The sequence below is a fragment of the Poecilia mexicana genome, unplaced genomic scaffold (assembly GCF_051168715.1).
Source record: "Poecilia mexicana isolate PSO_F unplaced genomic scaffold, ASM5116871v1 scaffold_3, whole genome shotgun sequence".
NCBI classification, from domain to species: domain Eukaryota; kingdom Metazoa; phylum Chordata; class Actinopteri; order Cyprinodontiformes; family Poeciliidae; genus Poecilia; species Poecilia mexicana.
In genome coordinates this window covers 18,489,019-18,515,587 of record NW_028263372.1, presented here as the reverse complement: position 1 = coordinate 18,515,587, position 26,569 = coordinate 18,489,019, and the positions used below count along the sequence as shown (strand labels likewise).

The window sequence follows — 26,569 nt, the reverse complement described above, 5'->3', positions numbered from 1 at the left end:
TCATTTGACCACACATGTGAACATTTCTCTGATGCACCCCTGCACTGTACTCCTTTCAGTAATGAACGTTGCACATCGTCTCCCAGGGAAAGTGAGCATTCAGCATCAACAGGGACAGCAGTGTCGCTTCTCCTCATTGTATCCCAGGCTGTTTATCCACAGAAACTACCGAGAGGGGGGAGACTTCAGTCCCGGCGATTTTAAGTAGCTATCAAGGAAGTTATTTTAAAACGTCATGGATAACTTACGCTCACGAGAGTTATATTTAGTGACAAAAAATATTCCTGACACAATGTAAATTGTCGTGAATGGACGACGGGTCGGGGTTTCTTTTTAGTTTCTGACCCCCTTTTTCTGTGGAATGGTTTGCTCCGCACATACACGACACGGCCGTTGCTCACAGAGCCAAGAGCAGGAGGGGGAGAGGTTTCCTCAGCCTGCCGTAGCCATTGCAGCATACTGTCCCACTGATGCCTACTCTCCACAACTTTTCATCCAGAGGTTAGCCACGGAACGCCACAACGAGGAGAGCTTATCCGTCTTGTTTTTTTTTTATATATATATTTTTTTTCTTTCTACCCGACTTTCTCCCATGATACCATTCCCAGCTGGACCAAGGTTGGCGTCACAGGCGGCGAAGATAAGATAATGAACTTTGGACTTCCCGCACGGTTTTTCGTGACATGTTTCCCGTCGTCCCGGATAAAATAAAATAACAACGCAGCCCGGCGTGGCGGCAGCTGCTGGGCGAAAATTGCGCTGGAAATCGGGGGGGGAAAGAACAGCGATATAACCCAAGCGATTACCCAAAACAAGCGTCGGGAACAACTTTAACCCTGCTGCTGTTGAGGCGGAATAGCAGAGGAAAATGTCCTCCAAAACGTCAAATAAGGTGGGTACCTGGCCGGAGAAAAACCCAACTCCCAACGTTATGCTGCTGGCTTATGTAATACAATATAATGTGCCGGACGGCCTAGTAAAAGCTGCAATGAGGGACAGCCAGTTTAACTCTACATTAAGAGGATAACTTTTACACTGCTGCTTGTCGTAATGTAATATGGGGAACGCTAGTGGCGTTTTTGTGTTAGTTATTTTGTGCTTTGGTTTTATTTTGAAGTGAACGCCTACTGTCAACTTGTGCTACAACTAGGTGTGCTGGGTGTAGTTTTCTAAAATAAATCATCAGGATTTTTTTTTTTTTACTGGTTGCAGCTGATATTGAGCAGTCCTGCTATGTTTAGAGCTGGTCTCAGTAAAGCCACCTGTTGATACATGGGGTCCTGGTTTTATTAAAGTTGGGGCTGGGGGATCCTCGTAAATCTGAAAAATAAACTCTGCGGTGAGACCCTCTTTATTACATATGAGTGACTGCTCTGTCTGATGGGTTTTTTTCTCTCCCAAAGTTTTAATTAATGATCTTTAAGGTGATTGAACCAACACTCAGCTAAATCTGTCCTGCCTGAACACCCAGCATTAATCACATTTGACTTGCCTGTCAGAGCTTTCCGTTATATTTGCTGACTCAATACGTTTTAAAAGCCCTAAAAAATGTTCATGATGACTTGCTCAGCTTTTAGTATCTCCTAAAATAATAACTCATTAATAAGACATCTTCACAGAATTTCCAAACAGGTTCAATTGAGGTTTCAAGACCTACTTTTTCAATTGGAGTCAACTACATCCCCAAATACATTTTAGCCTGTTTAAAAAAAAAAAGTGTCCTAAAACAAAAGTTTGAAAGTACTTTTTTTAAAAACTGGCCTAATTAGACTGAGCTTCTGATTTTTTTTTTTTCCCTTTTGGGTTTCCCACACCTTCTTTTTTCACTTTGACAAGTATGGAATGTGAATTGTTTGTACGACAGCAGGAGTGAAATTCAGGTTTGGGCGGTTGCTCCAGTTAGACGAAACCAGCTGCATCATGTCAACTGATGACGTTACAGTACTGTACATGGTGGCTGGGTCACACCTTCGTATTACTTACTATTGCACTACCGGTCCTGCTTGTAACCAGCCTCCAACGGCCAACGTTTCCACTTGTTTCAATCTTCTTGTGCTTATGATTTTGGTATCTACTCCTTGTGTTTCTGATTGCTGTTTAACGTCATAGTGTGTGTGTGTGTGTGTGTCCTGAAAGTCAGGTCGCTCTCTAATTCCTTGAATGCAGTAGTCAGAAATTGCATAACACACTTTGCTTCATGATAAATACTTCTTATATCAATGAGAAAACAAACATTTCTTTTGTAGTAAGTTGATATAAAAAGAAACCTCACACTTTAAAGACTAAAGTTCTCTTCAGGTTTTTGAACAAAGTGTTTCCTGCCTCTTACAAGTGCTGCTCTTAGATTAATGAGTTCTGTAATTTTGTTCCAGACATAAACAGATCGGTTTGCCTGATTCTTAATGACCTGAAGTAACAGTTGTTGTCAGTGGTGTAGTTTAAAAAAACAAACAAAAAAAAAACAACTTGACATGAAAAGTGAACATATACCCTTGTGCTTTTTTTATTGATGGATTTATAACTAGTAATTTTTATTTATTTATTTATGTCTAATTGATGTTAGTCAATTAAACATAAATTAAAATGTAAAACAAAATGTAAATATGTTTTACATTTTCACATTTTGACTTTTCATCGCTACTTGTGAACATCATTAGTAATTTAATTATAAAACATTAGGTGAAAAGGTTGCAATTTTGTTGTGGCAAAACAACTTAATATCAAATCAATAAATAAAAGGAAGATAAATTAAGTCATTTATCAAGCTTTCTGTCTATTGATCCCCACACAGAAAGCCTTTGTACACTAAATACATAGTGTAGCATATATTTTTGTTTTGTTTTAATGAACCAAAAAGTCTGTTGTTGCAGATGAAAATATTGCACTGTATTCACAGTACGTGGCCATAAGACAATGAGTGTGCAACAATTTAACTTTTATGTCTTCATGGAGTTTTGTTTCATGGCACAAACCGAACACAAAACACGCCAAGCTAGAGCCAAAATCACTGAATTTTTAACATTTGTCCATTCTTTCTTTGTTAATTTACCACCACTTTTCTGTGAATTCATTGCTCCAGCTTTGTTGTGATGTTTTCGATTAAATCTGCCGGAGCAAAAGATTCACAACACAGAGACTTTTAAAAATTACATGAGCAGAGCAGCGGGTTTTATAATTCAGAGGTAGTTTTACCAAAAACGTTTGGAAGCAGAGGCTAACAATTGGTCCTTTGCAAACATGTCACCTTAGCACGGGGGTGCCCAAAGTCGGTCCTCGAGGGCCGGCATCCTGCAACCTTTTAGTTCTCTCCCTGGTGGTAGTAACAACCTTTTCAGCTTGTCAATATTCCTCTTAGGCCTTCTAACGAGCCATCAGGTGCATTAAACCAGGGAGAGAACTAAAACATGAAGGATGCCGGCCCTCGAGGACCGACTTTGGGCACCCCTGCCTTAGCAGATTGAGGCACGATGATGGACGTTGGAAGTAAGGGACTTCTTCCAACGGCAAGGTTTCAAGACCTACTTTTTCAATTGGAGTCAACTACATCCCCAAATACATTTTAGCCTGTTTTTTTTTTTTTTAAGTGTCCTAAAACATCCCAGAAGTGGGGGGGGGGAGGGTTGGTTCTCCTTAAAAGTTTGAAAGTACTTTTTTTAAAAACTGGACTAATTAGACTGAGCTTCTGATTTGAACAGAGCGGCTAATTTGTCTGTGGAAGTAGCACACAGTTGGGGCTCATAGTCGGCAATATGTTCAAAAGTTGGAAATGGCTTCCTGAGAAACTTATGCAAAGGTGTGTACCTTCTTCCTCTTGACGTGTTTGTTGATTTGATCAAATTGCTGACTTTGCCTGAATTAACGCCACATAATTTTTATCACTTTGTCAGAAATGGTGTTTCCTGTTACACTGGAGCGGATTGAATGTTACCGTTTTTTCATACTTGTGAGGCTGCGTGATGATGGGGCATTTTCTTTATGATTACTAATAATTTGACATGTACCTTCTTCATAATGCAATATTTGACTTCATTTTACGAAACTTACTTACTTATAAAGTATATGAGCATCAATTTTCATTCCTTATAAAAAGTGTTTGCTGCACCGACGGCTGCCAGACCTCACAATTGATGGCTGCTATCGATCGCCGTCTTCATTCCTCATCAAAAGGTTTACGATAACTTTTGCTTCCTTGCCTGTTTGTGTAGCTTAACATGCAGCACCCTACAACCATTTATACAGTGAATTCAACTAAATAAAAAATTGATTAGACTATCAACTCTGTTCACAGGAATTAATGCACCTATGAAGTTTTTACGTCCGTCTTGGCAGAGTGGAACTTTTGCACGCTTGACGTCATGGGCAAAGGGCCAGTCGTATAGTTGTTGACTAACGATTTCTGTTGATGTTGGGAAAGTAGTGGTATTTATTTATTTATTTATTTTTTTTAATCCAATAGGTGGACACTAAGCTATCGTGGATAATGACATTTTCATGTGCAGTGGCTCTGAGGTGTCGCATTAATTCTTCTGATTCATACAAAAATGCATGAAACTGACTTCAGAGCCAGGATGTAACCGTGACCATCAACGCCCGACGTATGCAGTTTTTAAATTCCTGGCATGTTGAGCAAACAATTCTTGGGAGTGCAACATTCTCGACTCCCAACTGATGAGGCACGGTGATGAATCGGTATTTGTTTCCTGTAAAGCCAAAGCTGATGATGAACTGTAACAGAATGTTACTGTGGCGTGATAAAGGAGTAGCACTTGTACATCTTTTGGCCTCACGTCTTGGAAGACAACACTGTTGCAAAAATACTGACAGTGTGTCCTAAGGTTAGAGGGATGTTTTGTAAATGGTTGTGAACGCTTGGCAAAAGTGAGTAAAACATTTTTTCGTACTCCTATTTTATCTTGCCTTTAAATTTTTTGATATGTTATGATTTTTTTCTGTTAACATAAAAACATATTATACTTTAACTGGATTGATGGTGATGCAGAGTTCTTAATCAGGCCTCTGAAACAATCTGACATGTTTTTCAAACCATTCTACAAGCTTTTAATTTAATGTTTAAAGTAATGTTGGAGTTAAAAACAAGATCACATAGTAAAAGTGTTTGAAGGAGAATCATGCTCAGGGCATCATGAGTCAACCACAGTGCAGAATAACAAACAGGTTTCCCTTCAGATTGCGGCGAAATTAATCAAGCATTGCGTTTTCTAACTTGTACAAAGGTGTGTGGTTATTTAAATGGAAATCTTTGCTTGAATAGAAGTGCCAGTTATTGTTATGTTCTTTTCTAAACATGGACATTAATTAGACTTTTGGATATCTTTGGGGTAAGTAATGTCTCTTTTATGTCATCCGACTAATTGAAAACTCCAATTAGTCTGCATCAATTTTCATTCATTACATGAAGTGTTGTGCCGGCTCTGTTTGACTAGACTTCAGCCGTTCCTACCTTCCTCTTGTGAATACACACAAAAGTGAAATGTAACTCAGAGTGTCAGCGATCCCTCCGGCCTTTACACCGGTTGTGTTTTGACTGAGACGAGTGCAGGAAGCATTTGCATTCAGGAGGTTGCATTAATTAGAGTTGAACAGTGAGCCAAGAACAGCCTCTATTTTGCTTTGATGATTGCACATCTCCATTTACATCACTGAAGGAGGGAAAGGCAATTAGAGAACCGCGTGCTAGAGAGAAAAAGACTCCTGATGATGTTTTTGCTCTCGGCCCTAAGCGTCCTATTGTCAGCTCCGAGTGATTAACATGGTAGGAAGGCCTTAGACTCAAAATTATTCCTTTTAAATCACACACGCTCTACAGCTTTTGTACATCCACCATGTTTAACTGTGTTTGTGTAAAGCATCTTTAAATGTACAAATGAACTACTGGAGTATGTCTGATACAGGTCAGGGAACGTCACATGTTGGGCTTTACAGACCGACGATCTTAGATTAACACACCAGAAACATGCACACACCAATACATAGTCATCCTCAGATGAATAAACAAATCTTTGGAAATGGATAGTTGACTTAACGTTGTCAGAGAGCGCCTCAGTAGACCAGGTGTGAGCTAGCTCTGAGGTCTGCTAAAGGTTTGCTAGTTGCAGAGGTTAGCAGCTTTTCAGGCCTCTGTGTTCAGATTGGCTTCAGTTTTTCTGCGGCCATACAAGAAGAGCATCACATTTATGTAGCGTATGGACTTGACGTCAACAACTCGTTGACGTAAGAAGCTTGAAAGCCGGTTTTAAGCATCGAATTCAGCTTCTTAATAAATATCACTTTCCAGTATCGTAAATGTTAAGAGAAACCAGCTGTCCGTGTTTTTGCACTGTGAGGGGATTTGGGAGTGTGACCGTTATCAAGGATATCTGACCTGTTTATCCTTGTCATCTCTGGAGGGATATCCGGGCCACATACACACAGCTGGGGGCAGGTTGAAGGCAGATAAGGTGGAAAAAAGGAGGGGAAAAGAGAAAATGCCTTCTCCTGAGGGAGGTGGGGTGATTGGAGAGGTGAAATGGAGAAAGGAAGGAGTGGGAGGGAGAGATGCTCCGACTATAATCTGAGTCACATGGCAGTTCTTAAAAAGACTGCTGCTCTTTTCCTATAATCACTGAACTATAGCTCTTGGACCTTCACATTAATATCTGTTTCAGTTGAAGTCAAAACGAACTCTTAAATGGAGGGTCTTTTTGAAGACCGATTTCAGTTTTATGAAGAAGTGTGATGTGCATGTGTTTTAAAAGTACATTCAGTGTTCTTTTTTTGTCTGATTTATGCCAGACTTATCTCATGGTTGATGTTTTGGAACAAAAAAGCCGGTTTTATCAGCAGAATGAGGTTCATATTCCTCCCATCTCGGTTGTTTTCTGCATATCTTACAAATTCCTTATAGCAGACTTCCCTCAAGAAGACCTGCTGTTATTTGGCCTTCACTAGAAGTTTTTCTGGAATAAAATGGTTCCCATCATGTCTCACTGATCTACAGGCACTTCTTTTTTGAGATTAATGGAAATGTCCCTTTGGTTCACTCAGGGATAGTTTCTTATCATCGTCATGTGGCCAGCACAGCAAAGGACACTCTAAGCCAGGCCTGCCTCCTTAATGGCAGGGCAATGCGAAACAGGTCTCTGCAGGGATTTGTCATTCCTACAACTGGCATAAGGGATTTGACGCAGGGTGTTGTGTGTGTGCGTGTGTGTGTGTGTGTGTGAGAGAGAGACAGAGATAGATAGAGGTAGTGGGGGGATACAAGGGAGAGTGCATGTGGCAGCCGTGGCTCAGCTGGTTGGGGAAAAGAGAAAGAGACTGGAACAGATTCATCCCAAGGCTTGTTGCCCTACATGTCTGTACACATAAACACACACACACATGCACACAGTCTGCCATGTGCTCATTTGCCTGTATTCCTCAGTATTGTGAGGGCAGATTTTTTTTCAGTCTGGGAAGCAGTCGTCCATCTGAAACAGTGTTTGGATTTCCAGCTGAAAGGACTAACTTTCTGGAGTTCAGCTTATAACAATTTTCTAGACAGGGAGTTTTCCTGAAACATAAGAGGCTTTCTAACTCAAGCAACGAACCGTTTCAATCCTTTCAGTGCTAACGTGTGCACCAGTTCCTTTAGAAAGTAGCACATAATCACTAAGTAACAGAGATTTAGCTGTTTCTTACACTCAAAATATTCCCCTTCGTTTGTCTTATGTTGCATTGCTGCTAGAGATTACATTTTGCTTGTTCAGAGCAGATTAGGATTTATCCTACGTATTTTTTTTTCTTCTTTGTTGACGTTACTATAACGGATATAGCAAAATATGGTATTGAATGTCAAATGCAACTGTCTAAGTTGGGCTTTACAACCAGTGGCGGCTCTGGAGCCACATTTTAGACCTCGTACAATAACTCTGAATAACCTTGGCTAAAAATGACAAAGAACCAGTTCATGTCTTAAATGTGTAACAACATGCAGGTTCAAACAGTTTTTCAATTGTTTCTGGGAAGAATAGCAACAAAACAAAATGATTCAAAAAGTACTAGTAGTATTCTTTTTTTTAATTAATTTTTCTCGTCATTAGGTTGGAAACCTGGCGCTTTATTAGTTTTATTATTCACATCATCACTATCCCTTACAATAAAATGTTTCCATCCTTGTGTTCCTATAGCTTATATTTACCATTATATTATTATTATTATTATTTATTTTATTCCAATGATCATGTTACATTAGTGACTTTTCGTTTGTCTGGACTGAAGGTAGAAATGGGTCTTTGGATTGTAAAGCTGGAATGATTTATTGTAGTTCCATAACCACATTTCTAGTACCAAAAATGACCATTTCACGAGGAAGAACCCTCCGAGTGTGGCTAAAGCTGTGCTGCAGCTTGTGCTCTCTTTGATGTCGTTTACTTTTTCTCTCTTATTACCTTTTCCAGCTTGTGCTGATGGTGAGATAGTTGGGACAATGCAAGACACTCCGATGTGGAAAACCTATAGAAACGGCATAATTGGAAAACCTGTAGAAATGGCATAATTTCTGCCGTTAGTGTGGTTTTTAAAAAAGGGAGCGTGAGAGTGGACAGGTGCTAAGTGGATTCTGTGATGTCTGCATTTAAACAAGAGTAGCAGAACATCTCAGCTTGCAGAATATCTGTGCAAGTGGGTTCTGTTTTATTTTATTTTTTTGTCATTTTGTTCTGGTTGTTCCCACAGTCTTGAGATGATGGTGCATACTGCACAGACATAGTGGCACTGTCTCTCATACAGACATTGTAATTTCAATAAATACATGTCTCCTCTATACGGTATGGAGGTAAGAGGTACCTAAGGTAAATAATGAGATGATTTTGAACACATGGATTCTCTTTAAAACCCATTGACTCGCAGTTTAATTGAGTCTCTTTATCTTCCCGAGGCCTGAAACTGAAAACTCAAACATTTATCAAGTTTTCCAAAATCATTAACTTCTCTTAAGTTATTGAGTGCTAAAAGTTCTGAATTATTGGGTGAGTTTGGACAAGTATTTATCTGCAGACTGTGGTTTTGCACTCCAGCCTTGGGTACAGCGACTCCACTGCCTGCAGCCAATAACAGTGTGTGAGACTGCATAAACTTATCAAGCAGACAACATATCTGGCTCCTGACCGTCTGCTTGTTTGACCCAAGCTACTCTGAGCCCTTCCTGCTGTTCCTCATCTGATTCATGTTCGCTTTCACTGTGGACCAGCTTGCAGTGCTACAGAAAGATGACAGATGCTTCTAGTTGTAGCATGTTTGGCACTTGCAGTTTGGGATTTTTCTACCTCTTTGCTCTCTGGCCTGTTGGTAATCTAGTATGTCTGCTACGGTATGTGATTGTGTTCACTTGGAAGCCATCATGCTGTATTTGTGATAACTATAAACCTTATAAACAAAGCTCTGGCTTTATCTTCAGTGTGTCTGCAAAAAGCCTTGAAGTCTTAAATTCATGCATTTAAAATTAAGGCCTTAAAATGTATTAAATTCATCAGAAAATATGTAAGTCGACCTTAAATGCGTTTATTGCAGATCTTAAATGTTGGTATCAGGAGGACCATTTAATCTCGTGTAATGTCTGTAGTTTATTTTTCTTGTGGGACTTTTCTGTCAGACAAAATCACATCTTCATTACATTCTGTGACTCTTCTGTTGCTAGCCAGTGCGGTGCGAGAAAGCTTGACACTCTTGTGCATTTCTGCCACAATGCAGGTTACAAATTTCATTCATAGCTGTCTTAAGAAGTCTTAAATTTGAGTTGGTGAAATCTGTAGAAATCTTGGTTTCATCAGATAGAAAGGATCTTATAATGTTGGCTTTACTGAATTACAACAGACAACTATTACAAATTTACTGTAATTCCTTCTGTCTGTCGTTCACTAAGTGCACTGATGGGTGTGGGTTATCCTAGTAGCAAGTTGCATTGTGTTTCTGTGCTTGTGTATCTTGTTAAAAAATGCATGGGCTCCCCCTGTGTCTCTCATCCTCTAGAATCCTCCAGTGAAATGGGAATGATGTAGTCAGATAAGTGCTGGGAAAATGGACGCTCCTACCACAGTAACTCATTAAATCTCTATAGATTCTGCCCCACAACATGCCTATTGTAACAAAGTCCTCAGAAGGCTTGGGAATGCCATCGAGTGGGCTTGGCCTCATGTTTTATGGGGCCACGTGACTGCAGCTCTCCTGAGTTGTGGCTCAGAATTGCATAATGCCAGGGATGTTGTGAAATTGGAAAGGCGTTGTGTTTTTCTGCCTCAAATATTCCAGTTGTTTGCTCTGTGTCAAAGTTATCCTCTCGCAGCACCTAAGTAATCATCTGTAGTTTGTGGAGATGTATTGTTGCACATTAGACTCTTTGTTCAAGAGTTAGTTATTTTTACTTGTTTCTGGGTACCTATGAGCATCTTATTGACTCCTTTGTTTAATTTTTGAACATTAGGTTTTGTTTGAAATGAATAATTTACAAGTATGAATAATGGCTTGTATTTTTACAGATGGGTGGTCTAACAAGCTTGTACTTGGACTAAGTGGCACTAAAAATAACTAACAAAGTAAGAAAAAACAATTTGAGACTGTATGAAAGGGGGGAATATATTTGAATATAAAGGAAAAAATATTTGCATTATTTAGACTTTATTAGATCAGTGAAAGGATCACAGCTCACACTAGGACAATAAATGGATAATATATATCACAATAAACACATGATCATTATCAACAGATATATCTGATGGAATATTCAATATACATAATATTTTCTATAGGTGGATGTAGGCAGAGGAAAGGCTTTAGCCACTCAACCTCTCACTACTAGCTAACCAAGGTTGCTGGCAACAACTAACCCACTCACTCTTTGGTAACCTAGCAACAACCTTTAGAGTTACTTGAGCAGCATCGGTTTAAATTTTTGCCATCATTCCTCATAACTTCTTAAAAACAAAAAATGGTGGATTGAAAACTGGATAGACCAGTTTGGTAGTATTTTAGATATTTTAAAAAATCAATATCAACAATTTGCGATATCGACTGATATGAAATGTGTTACGATACATTTTTCACCATCAGTCTTCCAGCTCTACCTTAATTAAAACAGGTAAACCTGATTTAGACATAAGGTCTAAACGGTTTTGTTTATAAATAGATATAAAAGTCAATAATATACATATAGATATAAATGGATATAAAAGTCAAGGTAAAATGTATCTAACATTTTTGGAAGACATATGTCTTCCTTTCTTTCTTTTTTTTACTTTAATCATTTTATTGTGTAACCATTTTCTGCTTCTAGTTGTAGGTCAAATTGGTCACAAAGCTTCATTTAGTGGATGCTGAATTTTCATTATTTTATTTCAGCTCTGTCCACATTTGCTTTGGCATTTTTCACACCAGTGCAACTTGTGCAAAGAACAGACTCAAACTGACAGCAAACATCCTTCTTTACATCCTAGTGAGTGAAGCTAAATACTCTGTTTTTCATGTCATCCAAACACATCCACATCCTGGAAAGCGATGTATTTTTGAAATCCATCTTCCCTTGGCAAGCTCTCTGTATCATAAACGGTGTGGAAAAAAAAAATCTATTTGAAATGTGACGCTGATCCAGTTTTTTTTTTTTTTTTTTTTTTTTTGTTTGAGACGATTTACTTAATGTTTTTGCTCTGACTTCAGCCGGAGCTTATCAGTGTAGATGCAACAGAACCTGCTGAATTTACCCTCAAACATGCCTCTTCTATTATACAGTGTAAGCACAACACAGTGTAACCTCTTCATCTTGTCCAAATGTCAGACTTGCTCCTGTTGTCCTTTTGTCCCTTTTCCTACCGCAGGAAAGATAATTCAGGTTTCTACAAGATTAACTACTCGTTTTAACGTTTTAGATGTGGTGTATAGACTTAATAGGGTGGTTTGCAGTGCTGTAAAAATGTCACTTTACAGATTAGTTTTTGCTTTTGTTGTCACACAACTGAGGCCAGCACACACTTTTTAATTTTGGAAAAAGATAACCTGAGGAGATACAAAATGCAGTTTCCATATGATTTAATTTAAAAAGAGAAAAGACTTGATGTAAAAAAGTAAACGTATGTAAAGCTTCACTCTACATTGCAAATATGTCATTATTACAATATCGGTGTGTGCACCACTTATTTTGGAACAGACGGTTTGAAGTGCAGTAATTTTTGGTCAGTCTATTCAATGTGAAATAAACATGATTTTTACATGCCAGTGTAATATTCAGCCAGTTCGATGGAGCCTGTTGGCACCAGGTACTCGCACTGACACAAATGATATTGCCCCAAAATGCTAAAGGTCAGAGTGATGGAAGCACAGATGAGAAAGAGAGGAAATAGGCATATATGACAGCTATTATCATCATCATAAATGATCAAATTTCTGTGATTTATCACATTTAAAGTTCAGTTCATTTTTGTTTGCCTGACCCAGGCCTAAGTACTGTTGGATCTGTGGGTTCAATAAATTACATTAATAGAAAGCAACTCATCACAGCCTGATTTAAAGCAATTTATTACAGATGAGACACACAGTCTTGACACCTAGTAGTCTGGAAATGGTCTGGACAATCAAACATGGTGGAGATAATGTGATGGTCAGGGCTGCTCTCCTGCCCCACAGATTCGCATCAACCATTATCTATACTCTATATAAGAAAATCCTGCAGAAAGTTGAACAGTAGTTCAAGACCATCACCTCAGACATGACAGGCATCAAGACATCAAAATGCAGAAAGAGCAGTAGAAAATGATGTAGAATAATTTAGCAAGCTACATAAATATGCTAGTTCTTTTTAAACATTTAAAATAAAATATATATTCTAACTTTTTAAAAAAAAAAAAAAACTTTTTGCTTCTTTTTGAAGTTCTCAATTAGAAATCTTGTGTGAATGCTGCCTTAAAACCGACTTATCATTTAAAGTCTGTGTTGATACTTACTGTAACTGTGTTTAATTTAATTAGTGTTGATTAAATGCCACGATAAGACCCACATGAAGGATTTAGAGCTCAGCGTGGGAGCCACATCATGTGTGGAAAGCTCTGCAGGGTTGTAGATGCAGCACTCTTTACTCAGGATTTTATTATGTTGCCTGAATGTAACCTTGTCCATGTTAACTGTACTAAACCAGAACAGTTGCTTTCTGTTCTGGTTTAGTACAGAACAGACAGAACAAAAATTACCTTAACTGTTAGTACAAATTTGTGATTAGAAGAGATTAATGTGAAACTTGGTTTGACTTATCTTGGTTTATATGCAACTATTAATGTGAGTCATGAGTGCAGCTTGAAATGTTTGTTCTTAAGTACTTAGCAAATACATCCTGGCAACATACTGTATGCCACAACACATGTAACCTCTGGTTTCTGTTGATCAGTCCTGGATGGAAAACAAAACCGTAACCATGCAGCGATATTGCTGCTGCACATTGTAAATCCTTCTTCTCCATTGTAATTGAAATCAGTATTTTTCTATTTTAATCCAACAAAAGAATTTCACTGTTTATCTGAGGCATCGTTCTTATTTTGTGCACTGGGCTAGTTTTACAGAAGAAGTTTAAAAAAAAAAAGGCTGGGAAATGGGGGTGTGGGGGGGGGGAATGAAACGGAGCAAGGTTTTGGCTGAAACTGCATGAAGCGAGGGAAATTGTTAGGAATGAGGAGAGAGCAGAGGGAAAGAGGCGGAGCCTCATCGTCTTATCTGCACATTCCTGAAGACTGTGTTCGTGCCCGTGTGTGTGTGTGTGTGTGTGTATGTGAAGGGAAGGGCCAGCAGGGAATGCTGATAGTTGTGTGTATGTTGATTGGCTGAATCCAGTTCCAGAGCTGGATCTGGTTGACATGCTCAGTGCACTGGCTCAGAGTTTGTTACAACAGTCACAAAAATAAATCCAGGTCTCTCTGTATGTGTGTGTGTGCGCGTTCGTGCGCATGTGTATGCCTGTGTGTGTGTGCATCGTTAGTCCTAACCAAAGCTCCCAGATGGAAAAAAAAAAGGCTATCACCTATGTGTCCTTGCAGAATTTAACACATTCCCATCACATTTGTACTCCCTCTTATCAGGTAGCCTGCACACATAGTTGTAAATAAGTTAAAGTAGGACAACCAATAAACGTGGCTATGAAACATGTTTACTGGGATCATCTCACAAAACTGTCCCTCTACTCTGCCAAGACATCAAAGATTTGTGGGCTCATTTTGTTATGTAATAGGATCTCATTTGAAAAGGGCAACAACAGTTCACGTATAGCCAATCCCAGCACTGTTTCTTCTAATTCTACACACCCAACTAAGATAATTAAACTCCTCCTTCTAAGCAAAAACATCTGTTAGCCCAACCTTTTGTGAGAAGAGGTTGAGAAAATCCCAGAAGAAAAACCTGCTTTCCAAGAGGTGTTTGAAACGTGTGAGAAACCCAAATCTCTCGGTCAACCACTAAGAAGGATCGTGGAAAAACTAAACGGAAAAAATCAAAACCGAACCAGAGGTTACTGTTCTCCTCTGTGACCTCGACGCTTCCCGTTTCTCTGGGCACAAAAAAAAATTAGTGTGGTTGAGCTGAGATGACTTTGCTGCTGGATAAGCCGCCCAGGCAGGGGTAGCCTAGCTTAGCTTTGTGTGTGTGTGTGTGGGTGAGCACTTGCTGCTCTATCGTCAGTGGAAAAATATCAGCTGACCAAGACCTTTAAATAAACATGGGAATTTACATTTCAGTGGGATGGTAAGCATATTAAATACTGCTACTTTTAAAAATCTGATACGTCGAACTATAGAAACAAAAAGACAAAACCACAAAAAGTATATGCAGAGAAATGCATGATCTTTTACATTGGAAAAATGTGCAAAGTCAGCATGAAGCCTGTATAAGTAACAGGAGGATACGGTATAATTCTCATCCCAGTGAGAACTCTTATTAGCAATCCCAAGAATTTGTCTTAAAAACAAACCCCCTCTTCTAACGGAAAAGACAAGAGAATATGCCAGTGACGCATTTCAAGCATTAGCAAATCGCAACAAAACATGACTGGAAGTCGACTAAAGCTTATCTTGCCACCACACAGTGAGCAGCATGATAAGGGTAGAAAAAAAAAATCTCAAAACCACTCTGCTGGTTTGCTGCAGCACAGGCACTCTGGGAATATTTACTCTTTAAAACAAGCATTTGACAAAACAATTAGACAAGATCAAGATAGAGTTTTCTGGCAAACGCACTCCTGGTGAATTTGGCTTGAAACAAATGATGAATAAGGTAAAACTTTCTTATACCCCTGTTTAAGTATGGTGGTCGATCTGGGATGTTTGTAGGCACTTTGCCTTCTTAAAGCCCTGGGAAGCTTTTTTAGAGTGCATGGTATGAAGAGGTCTTAGATTTGTTTTTCATAAAAATCTGCAGCTGTGGAAATGAAGCATCATTGAAAGGTTTGACAGGATGATTATCCAAATGAATACTGAACACCGGCATCTTGAGGACTGGATTTGGACACCTGTGATCTGGAGAGATTGTTCAGAGATCAATACTCGAGTTCTGTTCCATCCGTCCGTCTGACGGTCCACCCGACAGCTACAGTGGCCCTCAGAGGAAAGCATCACTCAGATTAACGTTTTAATCCAAAACCCCCAGATTATAGTTTTTTTTTTTTTTTATTTTATTCCCATCCTCACCATTCTAGTAGCGAGTGTCGGATCATTTCCAGTCAGAGGTGTGCTTGTCAGAGCGTGTGATCGCTGTGTGTTGTACTGTTGGGGAGTCCTGGTGGAGTCCTCCACTGCCTCACAGAGCTGTGGGACAGAGCAGTGCTGCTCTTTGAAACTAATTAACTCAAGCACATTTGAGCACGTCAGCACAGCAGTACATCACTGCTGACTGAGGCTCTGCATCATAATCATCATCTTCGTCGTCATTTGCCTATTGGCTGTTTGCCCACCGCTGCATGTGTGTGTGTGTGTGTGTGTGTGTGTCTCTCTCTTCTCTCCTGTCGCACGAGCAACCTGCCCTAAAAAAATGGTTACTGCTGAGTTCATCTGTTTAACACTTGAGGTGACAACAGCTATTTTGTGGACGTTGTTATTACGGTATGCTGCATTGCTCTGCAGTCTAATCTGAAAGACAGAATGCAAAAGCTTACATTAGAGGCTTAACATGGCATGTTTTGGCTGCTGAGTGCTTGCCCTCCAGGAAGAGCATGTGTGTGTCCCTAATTATGTTCTTTTGAGTATGCTCCTCCTTCTTCCTTTGAGTCCAGTAAAAGTGGAGATTTAGTGTCCGTGAAGCCAGTAGTTATTCCTCCTCATGTCTCTCCTGTGTATTTAAATAAATGCACAGTTGGTGCTCTTGTTTTATGCAATGACCGTTCGCTATCTAAGAATGACTCAAAGTGAGATATCGGGCCTCTTTTTAGGCTGCAGGTCACAAGCCGAGGTTAACTGAATTGGGAGAAGTTTCCAATGGTTTGGCCCACGATTTCTCTGGAAGCAGGCGCTCTTTCCTGCAAACAGGAAGCGGAGTGTTTTCCTGTGTGTGCTGTGACTGCTCTTGCTCACATCCTGCCTCTGGCTATCAGAGAAGTCCAGACACATTGACCTAAGGCTTTGTCAGGATTTTGCCTTGCACTTGTCACCAAGACATTACTCTGTGTAGCCTGTTGCGCTGTATTTATCTCCACACACCTCTAAATATAACTTTGTGGGGGATACTTGAACAAATTGCTCTGACTCCCTCACTTGATGTCAAGAAGCACAAGTGCTGAGCTGTTCACTTTTTTTTTTTTTCCCTCAGCCTCACCCCACATATTCATCCTTTGTGTTTGTATCAAAAAGAGGTTTTTGGATTGAGTTTTTGATACACCCACAGCACGAAACATTCCTGTGGTTCCAATAAAGGGAAGGTGGAAGAATGGAGGCGGTGAGTAATGAGCTAGTGTACAACAGCTGCATTGGTGAGGCACTGACACAGAGCTTGTTTTTAACTTTTCCTGAACTCCCTGGAGCTTGTGTTTTTACTCATAGGATGACCTCATTGTCACCTGTTGCTGCGGTGCCTGTTTAAAAAAAAAAATCCTGGTTAGTTTATAACAGGAAAGGGAGACTAAATTTAGTTTCGGGATGTAATTGACACCTTATGTCCCGAGATGGTGTACAATCCAAATTCTCGTGTTTGTGGTTTTCTCTGAATGCCTACAACTCCTAAAAAGTTGGTGCTGTATGAATGAATTTGGTATAAAGTTCACACCTTCGTATAATAAAAAGTTCAGTTTATTTTTGAAATCATCCAAAGCGGAGATGCACCAGTCAGCTATAGATTTGAACCAATTTTCATCTGATTGGATCTGATCAGCAATCCAGACTAGAAAACTATTCATTAAATCAGTCAAAACTAAGAACTTCTGCTACTTTCTGTTTGCAAACCAATTACCTACTTTGATTTAAATCTTTAGCTCAGATAAAGGTTAGAAGTATTTGCTTTGGTGCATATTTAGAGATAATTTTGTTATAGCTTTAATACTCTTATCAGCTTCAAACTACTATCTCTTCCAAGGACATGCAGCACATTTTTCCATCTTTCATAGAGAGAACAACATCTGAAAAAGCTTCTCGAAGCTGAAAGATGGCCAGAAATCTGTGTTGGCCACAAAAAGACTAAACAAATAGGCCTGTCGCAGAAACATATTTTGTTGAACGATAAATTGTGCTAGTAATTGTAGCGATTCATTTTCATGCAACGTATTGATAATGGCATAATAATGCAAGTTTATTCTCTCAAAGACCAATAAACTTTGATTTTGTAAAGAACACTGGAACAGAAAATGAAACACAACAACCAAAATCAATAAACAAAACGGAAGTAAAATACACACACCGAAAACATAAACACAATGCATTATGATATCTCTGTGAACAAAGTTGCCCTTCAGAATCATCAGAATAGAAATTATTGAGGTCCTTTTTAATTTATCATACAATTAACTAATTAGTTGATTAATTGCTTACTGCGCCAGGCTTGCTAATCAGTGCGTCTCTTGTCTACATGCAGCAGGAAACCAAAGTGCGAGCTGAAGGGCTGCATGTCCTGAGTCCATTAATTATGCAGCAGACAATTATTGTCCATTTCATCATTAACTTCTACCTACTCGGTTCATAGCTATGCCCAGAAAAGCCGGATTACTCTCTGTCTTTGAAGAGCTGGAGTGTGCTGTTATCGTCTCTGCTGGTCTCGGTGTTTCGATGGGGAAGGCAGAGCTGCAGCTTGCACAAAGAGGCCCTGTAGAGTTAGATTATGGCTGGTTTCTGTTTGTGCGCGCGCGTGTTTACGTGTGTGCGTGTGTGTTGCACAGACAAATGCATATGTGTGTGATTTGATGGTTGCCCTTTGTTTCCCTGCCCTGGGCCTTGCTGGCCAGTGCTCAAGCCTGACTAATATGCATGTATAAATACACTATGCTGCCGTCAGTTCACGCAACATCAAGCTTACCATTGTTTCACACAACTCTGTGACTTCAGAGGTAAACCTCATTCTTTGTTGAACTCACTGTTTTTGCTATTGTTATGATGCAGAAAATGTGAGGCCCTTGTGTTTCAGTTTGTTTGGCCCTCCCCAATATTCAAGTCTTTTTATATTCTTGTAGTAAAGTACATGTCTTCAATTCACAAAATATAGCATTTTGTTATTAAGTAGTTGCTTTGAAAGGCTTCATGCTTGGTGGACAAGTTGGGCGATTAAACAAGTCATCATTAGTGTAAACCCACTCAGTGACTTTAAAACAATGTTAAATATTGGCTATATCTGGTAGAGACCTAGTTGACATGTAGCTGGATATCTTCACTTTTGGCCTTTCATCCACACAAAAACGCTGTTTAATTTCACTAAAAATAATTATAATAACTCCAACCAAAGTGGAGATTTTAGAAAGCTCTGTATTTGTGTTGGCGTGTGTACCTGGGAAAATTGATATTTTGGGTGCTCTTTAAAAGTTCAACGTATAGTCCCTAACAGAAAGTTTTGGTTGTTTTGAAGCAATCGAATTGTCTGACATAGGCTTTAGTTTTGCACTCCACTGCTCTCTATGCCTCTGGCATGTTTAAAACGACACTCGGAGGTGGATTTGTGTGGGACTGTGTGGGTGAAAACCTCTCTGAAACTCATCCTGGGTCCGATATTTTTTCAAATGACGTGGCCTGACTGTGGGTGATAAATTGACATTGAGGGGAAATGCCTCCTTACTCGTTCAAGCATACATTAACTCCTTTATGACTCAGACTTCTTATTGTATCCCCTCCCTCACGTAGTTTATGATCAGTGTGTGGAAGTCTCAGTTTGTACAATCTTTTCCGACTAATTGGCACTGAACATTTTGTACCTTTTTTAAAAGAATGAAGAATATTATCTGCGACTGCCAGAGAATAAACTAATAGGTACTGAGAAGGTCTATTGCCTTCTCAGTGACGGAGACATGTAGCTCGTCATTGGCTACTTTATATTAAAAAATAAAATAGAACATTACCCCATAACCCAAGTTCAACCCATAGTTCAGTCCGAGGGACAAGACCACCTGCAGGTCATATGAGCCCAACACGCTGTTGTTTCTCATGGCGTACCCCCTTACTGTCTGCCGGGGCTAGTGGATGAGTGAATGGGTGAACGGATGGATGAGCATATCACAAAACACTTCAGAGGAATGGATGCGTTGAGGAATGCCGTGGTTAAATGGGTCAGGTCCCCTGACACAATGGTGGCTTTACTGTGTGATACGTCGGGGGCAGACGGGAGGGTAGAGAGGGGGAACACACCCATGGTCTCCGTGCCAATTATGGACATAAATAACTTCCTCGCAGAGCTGCCATGGAAATTAGGGTCAAAGGGTTAACTCTGTGTCCAAATAGCTTAGGTGGACTGATTAATTTTGGTGAGTAGAAGTGGGGAACAAAACAGACCTGTTAATAGTTTAGTATGAAGCAGTACCACTGTGCTTGAGATTTTCAACTGCATAAGATGACTGTGAGTAATGTATTCAAACTGGCACCAATCAAGTTTTGGCTCTTTAGGCATTCCTGAATATTTTCCACACTTTGTCACGTCGGATTCTCTTTCTTCCTGTTTGTTGTCTGTTTCCTTACAAAGCTGCTGTATTAAATGTCCCGACCTGTCAGCAAACACCAGACGCTCTTATCAGGTGTCTCTCGATCCCCACCGCAGATGGCTGTTGTGCAGCGTGCAGCTCCAGTAAACTGTATATTTAGAATCGGAGAAGGTGATGACACTAATGACCATGGTGATGTTGAAGATGACGGGTGAGAAGGTTTAAAGATTAGGTGTTGATTAGAGGGTGAGGTGGCAAGATTATCACGATGACAGGGTGGACACATGACATGTTATTTTAAATGGCCGAAAGCAGCGGTAAATTAGTACCCTTTCCATGTGCGCTGGTGTTCGTCTTGAACTCCGCCACAGACGGTTCTACCTTCACTCCCTGCAGGCAGTCAACACTTGCTTAATCAGCAGGAGAGAAGTCGAGTGAAGCTGTAATTTAAAGGACGATGCAGTGTGCACCCTGGATGTTTCTGCTGCTTGATCAAAGTGTGTTTGACCTGCTATTAATAATAGAAAAACAGTCTGATGACTAACATTTGCCTTGGAACCAACATTAAAAATTGAAACATAGAAAAATCAGAAAGTTTACCTTTGACAGATCAAACACTTTATGTCCGTTTTGCCCCCCCTTTTTCATTAAATGCAAAACACCATTTCAGCTTTTTGCATGCAGATCTAAAAGTGAAGGGATCTCTATGGATACGTTCACACCAGCCCTGATTAGTTCGCTTTAATTGAAATTCCAGTTTGTTTGGGGAGCTTGAATGTGTAATCAAGCTCTAACGCAGACCAAAAAAAGCGAACTCTGGTCCGTCTAAAAAGCTAGGTCTTGGTGCGGTTGAAGTGAGATCTGGTGTGTTTCAAATGCGAATGTGAACGCCAAATGGACTGGAGACCGCTCCAAAAGCAGGAAGCAAGCTACAGCGTAGGGCATTCTGGGTAAATAAAACTAAAACAGATGTGTGAGTCTAACGCTAGCGGGAGAAATGGCTCATTGTTTTTTTGCCAAAAACAAAAGAGAATTCCTAGAATATCTGATGTCACTCCATTTTTGTTTGCATTGTGTGAAGAGGAAAGAAGTTTTCATGTTTTTTCCTTCGATAGTTCTTGGTGCAGCGCCACCCACAGGCGAGGAGGTAAACAGGTTTTTCCCAAGGGCTTGGTTCGTTTGACGAAAACTAACCGCACCTGTTGAAAAAGTAGCAAATGTTGCAATTTTGATCCAGTCAAATGTGAAAACATTCTGATAAATTTTATGAAATAAATAATTTTTTTTATTTTTTATTTTTGTATTACAATGACAATCCATCAAAGGGAAAATTGTCTGATGACAATCTTTGGCTTATTTTGTTCCAATTATTTGATTTAAAAAAAAGATCATATAAAATATCACGTTGCCCATGTTTTTACAAAAAAAAAAGTCCCTAGGAAAAATACTGGTCAAAATTTAAATTGGCAGGTCAGATCTGCCAGGAAAAACACGACTGGTGGGTCTCTGCTTAAAAATTTTTTTGTTGAATTATAGCCTAATCATGTACGTGTTGAAAGCTCTTTGTTTTTTTAAGAAGTAAAAAGAGAGGCTTATTGCTGGATCCCTTTTCAGGAAAAACTGACCAGCTTGGCAGCCTAGAGGAGCAGATAACTACCTCAGTTGCTTCAGTTTTCCCATATCACCTTGCCAGGAATAATATTGGAGTGTTAATTCACTCGGTGGGATCCCAGTCAACATCTGACAGGTTTCTAACCAGGCTGCTGTCACTCATAATATCCTCAGGCTTTGCTGCTTAGGCGTAAAATGATGGAAGAAACGTGACAGATAACCTTGTTGTGCTGTAGTTACATCTAGTTCACAGCTACATCAGGCTAATGGGATTATATAAATAAACAAACTACAAATCTAAGTAACTGCATTTGGTCTAATTATGTCAAAAATAAAGTTGTGTTTACATTTAGTACTTTAACGTACTATGATTATATTTAAAAGTTGTTTTTTTTTCTATCCAGCGCACTTGAGTACTTTACCTCCAAAAACAGAAATATGGATTATATTCGTGTGTACTGAATTAGCTCGCCTTATGATACTGATTCTTTTTGTCCTCTGTCTTGTCCTGCAGAGTGCAGCAATGGAAGAAACAATAATATGGGAACAGCACACAGTGACTCTTCACAGGGTAAGTGTTCACGACTTTCTAATCCACTCCCCTCTATTGTCTTCTCTCTCCCTGTCTTTAGCTCTTCCCTTTTTTTTCCCTCGCGGCTCCTTTTCTGTCCTCCTCTGTCCATCCGCGTCCCTCCTCGCCTGCGCGCAAAGACGCTCAGCTTCAGGAGCAGGATGTGCGCTGGTAAAACAATAGTCAGGGAATCCAGATGGCAGGAAATGAGGCTAAGGAAGACGAAAACCAGCATCCTTTTCCTTGCTCATTTCACTTCCTTCCTGGCAGCTCACTTTTCTCCTTCACGAAGCTCCAGACAAAAAAAAAAAAAAAAAAAGAGTTTACTTTTTGTGCCGTGGTCGTGATAGATTGAATTGCCTCGTACTCTTTCATGATTGCAGGGTGTGATCAGCATCTTCAGTCGAGCAATTAATCTTCAAAAACCTTGTCTTATGGCATCCCGGATCTCTGACTGCGCCCAGCATTAAGACAGTAAACCCAGCTTGGGCGAAGCTGCTGTATCATGGGATTGAAGCAGAGCACCTGTCTAGACTGGCCTTGCTTGCAGTAATCTAATTAGTAGCGGCTTTGTTGAGGCTGAAGGAGCGGCCCAGTGTGACCTGCGATTCTCAGCCTCGCCGCTCTCCTACATTGTGGATGTGAGATTTGGCCCTCGCTTCACACGGCTTGCTCTCTTGGCTGTGTGTTTGCAACAACAAAGAATAAAACACTGCTGAAGATTTGCAGTGAGCTTTGTTGCTGTGAATTAGCTAATGTTGTACGTTCCTCCTTTATCACAATGAAGGGTGATAACACCATTCTGCGTTAGCGCTACACACTGTTAGAAAAACATTAACTTGTGATTTTTCTTTTTATTGTGGAATATTGTAATAAACATATTTGTTTATTACATTACATCGTGCAATATTAAGAACTTTGGTGAATTTGGGTTTTTTTATATTTTGCAGCTGTAGTCTGAAAGGCAATACATTTTGCAACATCCATCAGTCTTGTTGTGTGTGTTTCCATGCCAACAGGCATCTGGATTTGGGTTTGGGATTGCCATCTCCGGTGGACGAGACAACCCTCACTTCCAGAGTGGAGAGACGTCCATTGTTATATCCGATGTCTTGAAAGGAGGACCTGCAGAGGGTCTGCTACAGTAAGTGGCGGACTATTTCTTCTGGGGATGCACTGATATGAAAATTTGGGGAGATATCAAGATACAAGGCTTGAGGATTCAAACACCCCTTGTTTTATCCGTTTTAGAGAAAACGATCGAGTCGTGATGGTCAACGGCGTCTCCATGGATAACGTAGAGCATGCGTATGCTGTTCAGCAGCTGCGCAAGAGTGGCAAAAACGCAAAGATTGTAAGTTCAATAAATTTTGTAACTGAGCCATGTACTGTCATTATTAGTTGTGTCCGACTTGTTCCACATATGAGGGGAAATCTACTATCTTCCACCATTAACAATCAAAACACCTTTTATTTTACTTTTTCAAGACTATTCGTCGGAAAAGAAAAGTACAAATCCCAGTTTCCAAGCCCGGCGACAGGGAGACGATGTCCGAGCACGAGGAAGAGTACAGCGATGAGGACGACGGTTACGATCGCCAGGGCGATCAAAACCGCCAAAGTGCCTACGGGGGCACAAGCGGAGGCGCTGGCAGGCGTCACGACCGCGAGCGGAGCAACAGTGGGAGGCGGGATCACAGTGCCTCACGGGAGAGAAGCATCTCACCGCGATCTGATCACCGATCACATTCCTCATCTGCTCCTCCTAAGCCCTCCAAGGTCACCCTAGTCAAGTCCCGCAAAAATGAAGGTGAGATTGTTTTTTACTCTTGGGGTGTTTAAGCATTTAAGCCCTGTTGATTAACTTTAGCACATCTTTATCAGGGTCGCCAGAAAGTGTAGAGGATGTTGAGTTCTGCAATTTTAATTCCTTCCTGTGATGCTTAAAAGGCTTCAATAAAAACATAAGTTCATCTTGTAGTTTATTATATCGTTTATCATAAGAGCTTGAAAAGCGTGAAGGCTTATCTGCGTTTTTATTCTCTCAGTGAGAATCGCTTTGCTCTGTGGGAGCACGTTTCCAAATGCGTGTGGAAATTAACATCAGAGCTTCAGTCTCTTCGCACTAGTTTGTGAATTTGAGTTTCACAAAATTGACGTGATTGTTTCAGACTGTAAATAAGCTGTTACTCTAAACATGTTATGAATATCACCTTTAAAAACAGAATACGGTCTACGGCTGGCCAGCCACATCTTCGTGAAAGACATTTCTCCAGAGAGCCTGGCTGCCAGAGACGGAAACATCCGAGAGGGAGACGTTGTGCTAAAGGTGAGTCTTCACAGGAATTGGCCAAAATTGTGCAAAACAGCAGATTATAAGGTCTCTTTTTGTTTTCCCTTTTTAAAAAAAAAAAAAAAAAGGATGAAAAAAACATCCTTTTTCATCAACAAAAGGATGAAAAAGTATTTCATCCTTTTGTTTTGACTGGCTAAACGTGGCTTGCACAGTGGGTTGAACTGTTGCCCAGTTTATATTAAAGTAAACCACATGTTCATGCAATTCTTGTTTTTATTCCTCTGCCTTTTCTGCAAGGGTATAATTTACCTTTCAACCTACAAAAAGATTGCAGAAAACGCAGTTAAATAGTTAAATCTGCAGAGAAGAATTTAGGCGTGAGACTGGTATTCAGCCATATTTTCCCCTTTCATCAGTAGAGTGAGGAACACTGTGGACTCTGCCGTGTGTCTGTTTAGTTTCTTGTGCTGAAACTGCTCCTGCTCCTCCTCCTCCGGCAGATCAATGGCACCGTTACAGAGAACCTCTCGCTGATAGATGCCAAGAAGCTGATCGAGAGGTCAAAGGGCAAGCTGAAGATGGTGGTGCAGAGAGATGAAAGAGCCACGCTGCTCAACATTCCCGACCTTGACGATAGCATCCCGTCGGCCAATAACTCAGACAGAGACGGTGAGACAACAGCCATGTAGCACCGCCTCGTTAGACGCAGCTGGTGAAGCGTTTTATGACCTTTACTAGCAGTTCCACGGGATGCAACAAGTGATTGTTTGCTTAAAACTAATATGCGATCTATCCTGCATTGGAAAGACATTTCAGAGATCCATTCGCTGACATCTGACCATTCCAACCGATCCCACGGGATTGGTCAATCGCACTCACCCGACAGGCCGGAGACCGCGGACCTCCACCGTCAATCCCCTCGGCAGATAAGCAACGGCAGGTAAGCGAGACTCACCCTTGCCTGCAGATGTGGTGAATGGATGCCTGCAGATATGTGTGCGTGTGTTCACACCTAATCCATACATCATGTCCACACCCACAGGTGAGGGGGGGGGGGGGGGCAGAGGGTGCTGAGTAAGCACCTTGCAGCTCTAATTCATTAATCAATATGTTGAGACGTAACACGCATAAACCATCGCGCTCCCTGTGGAGCCATCGGTGGCTTCCAGTAGCGCCTTTCTGTGGGACAGAAGAGAGCAGAAATCAATCCAGCTGCTGTTGGACTGCAGGCTTGTGTGCTAAACTCCTCAGCTTAGTGCTTTTACTGCTTCTTTGCTTATTTCCAGTGATTATCATTTCATCAACACATTTTGAAGGAAGTTTCTCTCGAGTTATCTTTTTTTATTTTGAGTGTGGGGGCAGTTGAACCCCTGAAGCACAGACTGTGCAGAATGTAGTTGGTAGGAAACTGTTTCAAAATGCAGTTTAAATGTTCCAACCTGGGTGTGGAGCAGGTTTATAATCAGCCTGATAAATGAGGATGTGGGAATGTAACAGACCCATGCTCTGTTACATTCCCACATGTAACAGAGCATGGGTCTGACAGTTCCCAGGAAATATGGGATGTTACTGATTTCTCTGAAGTGAGCAAACATTTTTTACTTTGTGGGTCATGCAGGAAAGGTTCTGAGGTCGGGAGATGAGCCACTATATCTGGGGCATCAACACGCCACGTGTTTTTTTTTTTAGTCGTCTTTTTTTTTTTTTTTTTTTTAACTATAACCTATATGCAAATATTCCATGCAAAAAACTATTCTTAGATTACCAGAGATCTTTACTAGAAAACAAGTTGTTTATACTCGTTTTTGCATATTGGTCTTTTCCACACTTTGCCAGCAAGATTTTATTGAGAGGTACAAGAACACTGGAAAGTATTCAAGTCAGCTGTATTTCATCCTCCTTGAACTGAAGTTAGGTAATATAATTACCTCCATTTTTATAAGCTATTTAGTGTACTGCATCTCAAGTCGCTTTGAATTTACAAAAGTAG

At 40.3% G+C, this 26,569-nt stretch overlaps 1 protein-coding gene across 6 annotated transcripts in view; it reads left to right on the top strand.

Moving 5' to 3' along the window:
- The first annotated feature begins 384 nt into the window (after positions 1-384).
- The window catches only part of tjp1a (tight junction protein 1a), a 51,694-nt gene continuing 25,509 nt past the window's right edge, over positions 385-26,569 (top strand). For 4 of the 6 annotated variants that reach the window (XM_088004262.1, XM_088004261.1, XM_014971666.2 and 1 more), the window contains exons 1-8: positions 385-892; positions 22,227-22,283; positions 23,303-23,427; positions 23,535-23,637; positions 23,772-24,093; positions 24,509-24,612; positions 25,080-25,248; positions 25,387-25,519. In XM_088004262.1, the coding sequence (XP_087860388.1) occupies positions 869-892; positions 22,227-22,283; positions 23,303-23,427; positions 23,535-23,637; positions 23,772-24,093; positions 24,509-24,612; positions 25,080-25,248; positions 25,387-25,519 (1,037 nt within the window). In that variant the 5' untranslated portion in view covers positions 385-868. The remainder of the gene's footprint in view (positions 893-22,226; positions 22,284-23,302; positions 23,428-23,534; positions 23,638-23,771; positions 24,094-24,508; positions 24,613-25,079; positions 25,249-25,386; positions 25,520-26,569) is intronic. The other 2 variants (XM_014971669.2, XM_088004260.1) reach the window with 1 other exon arrangement.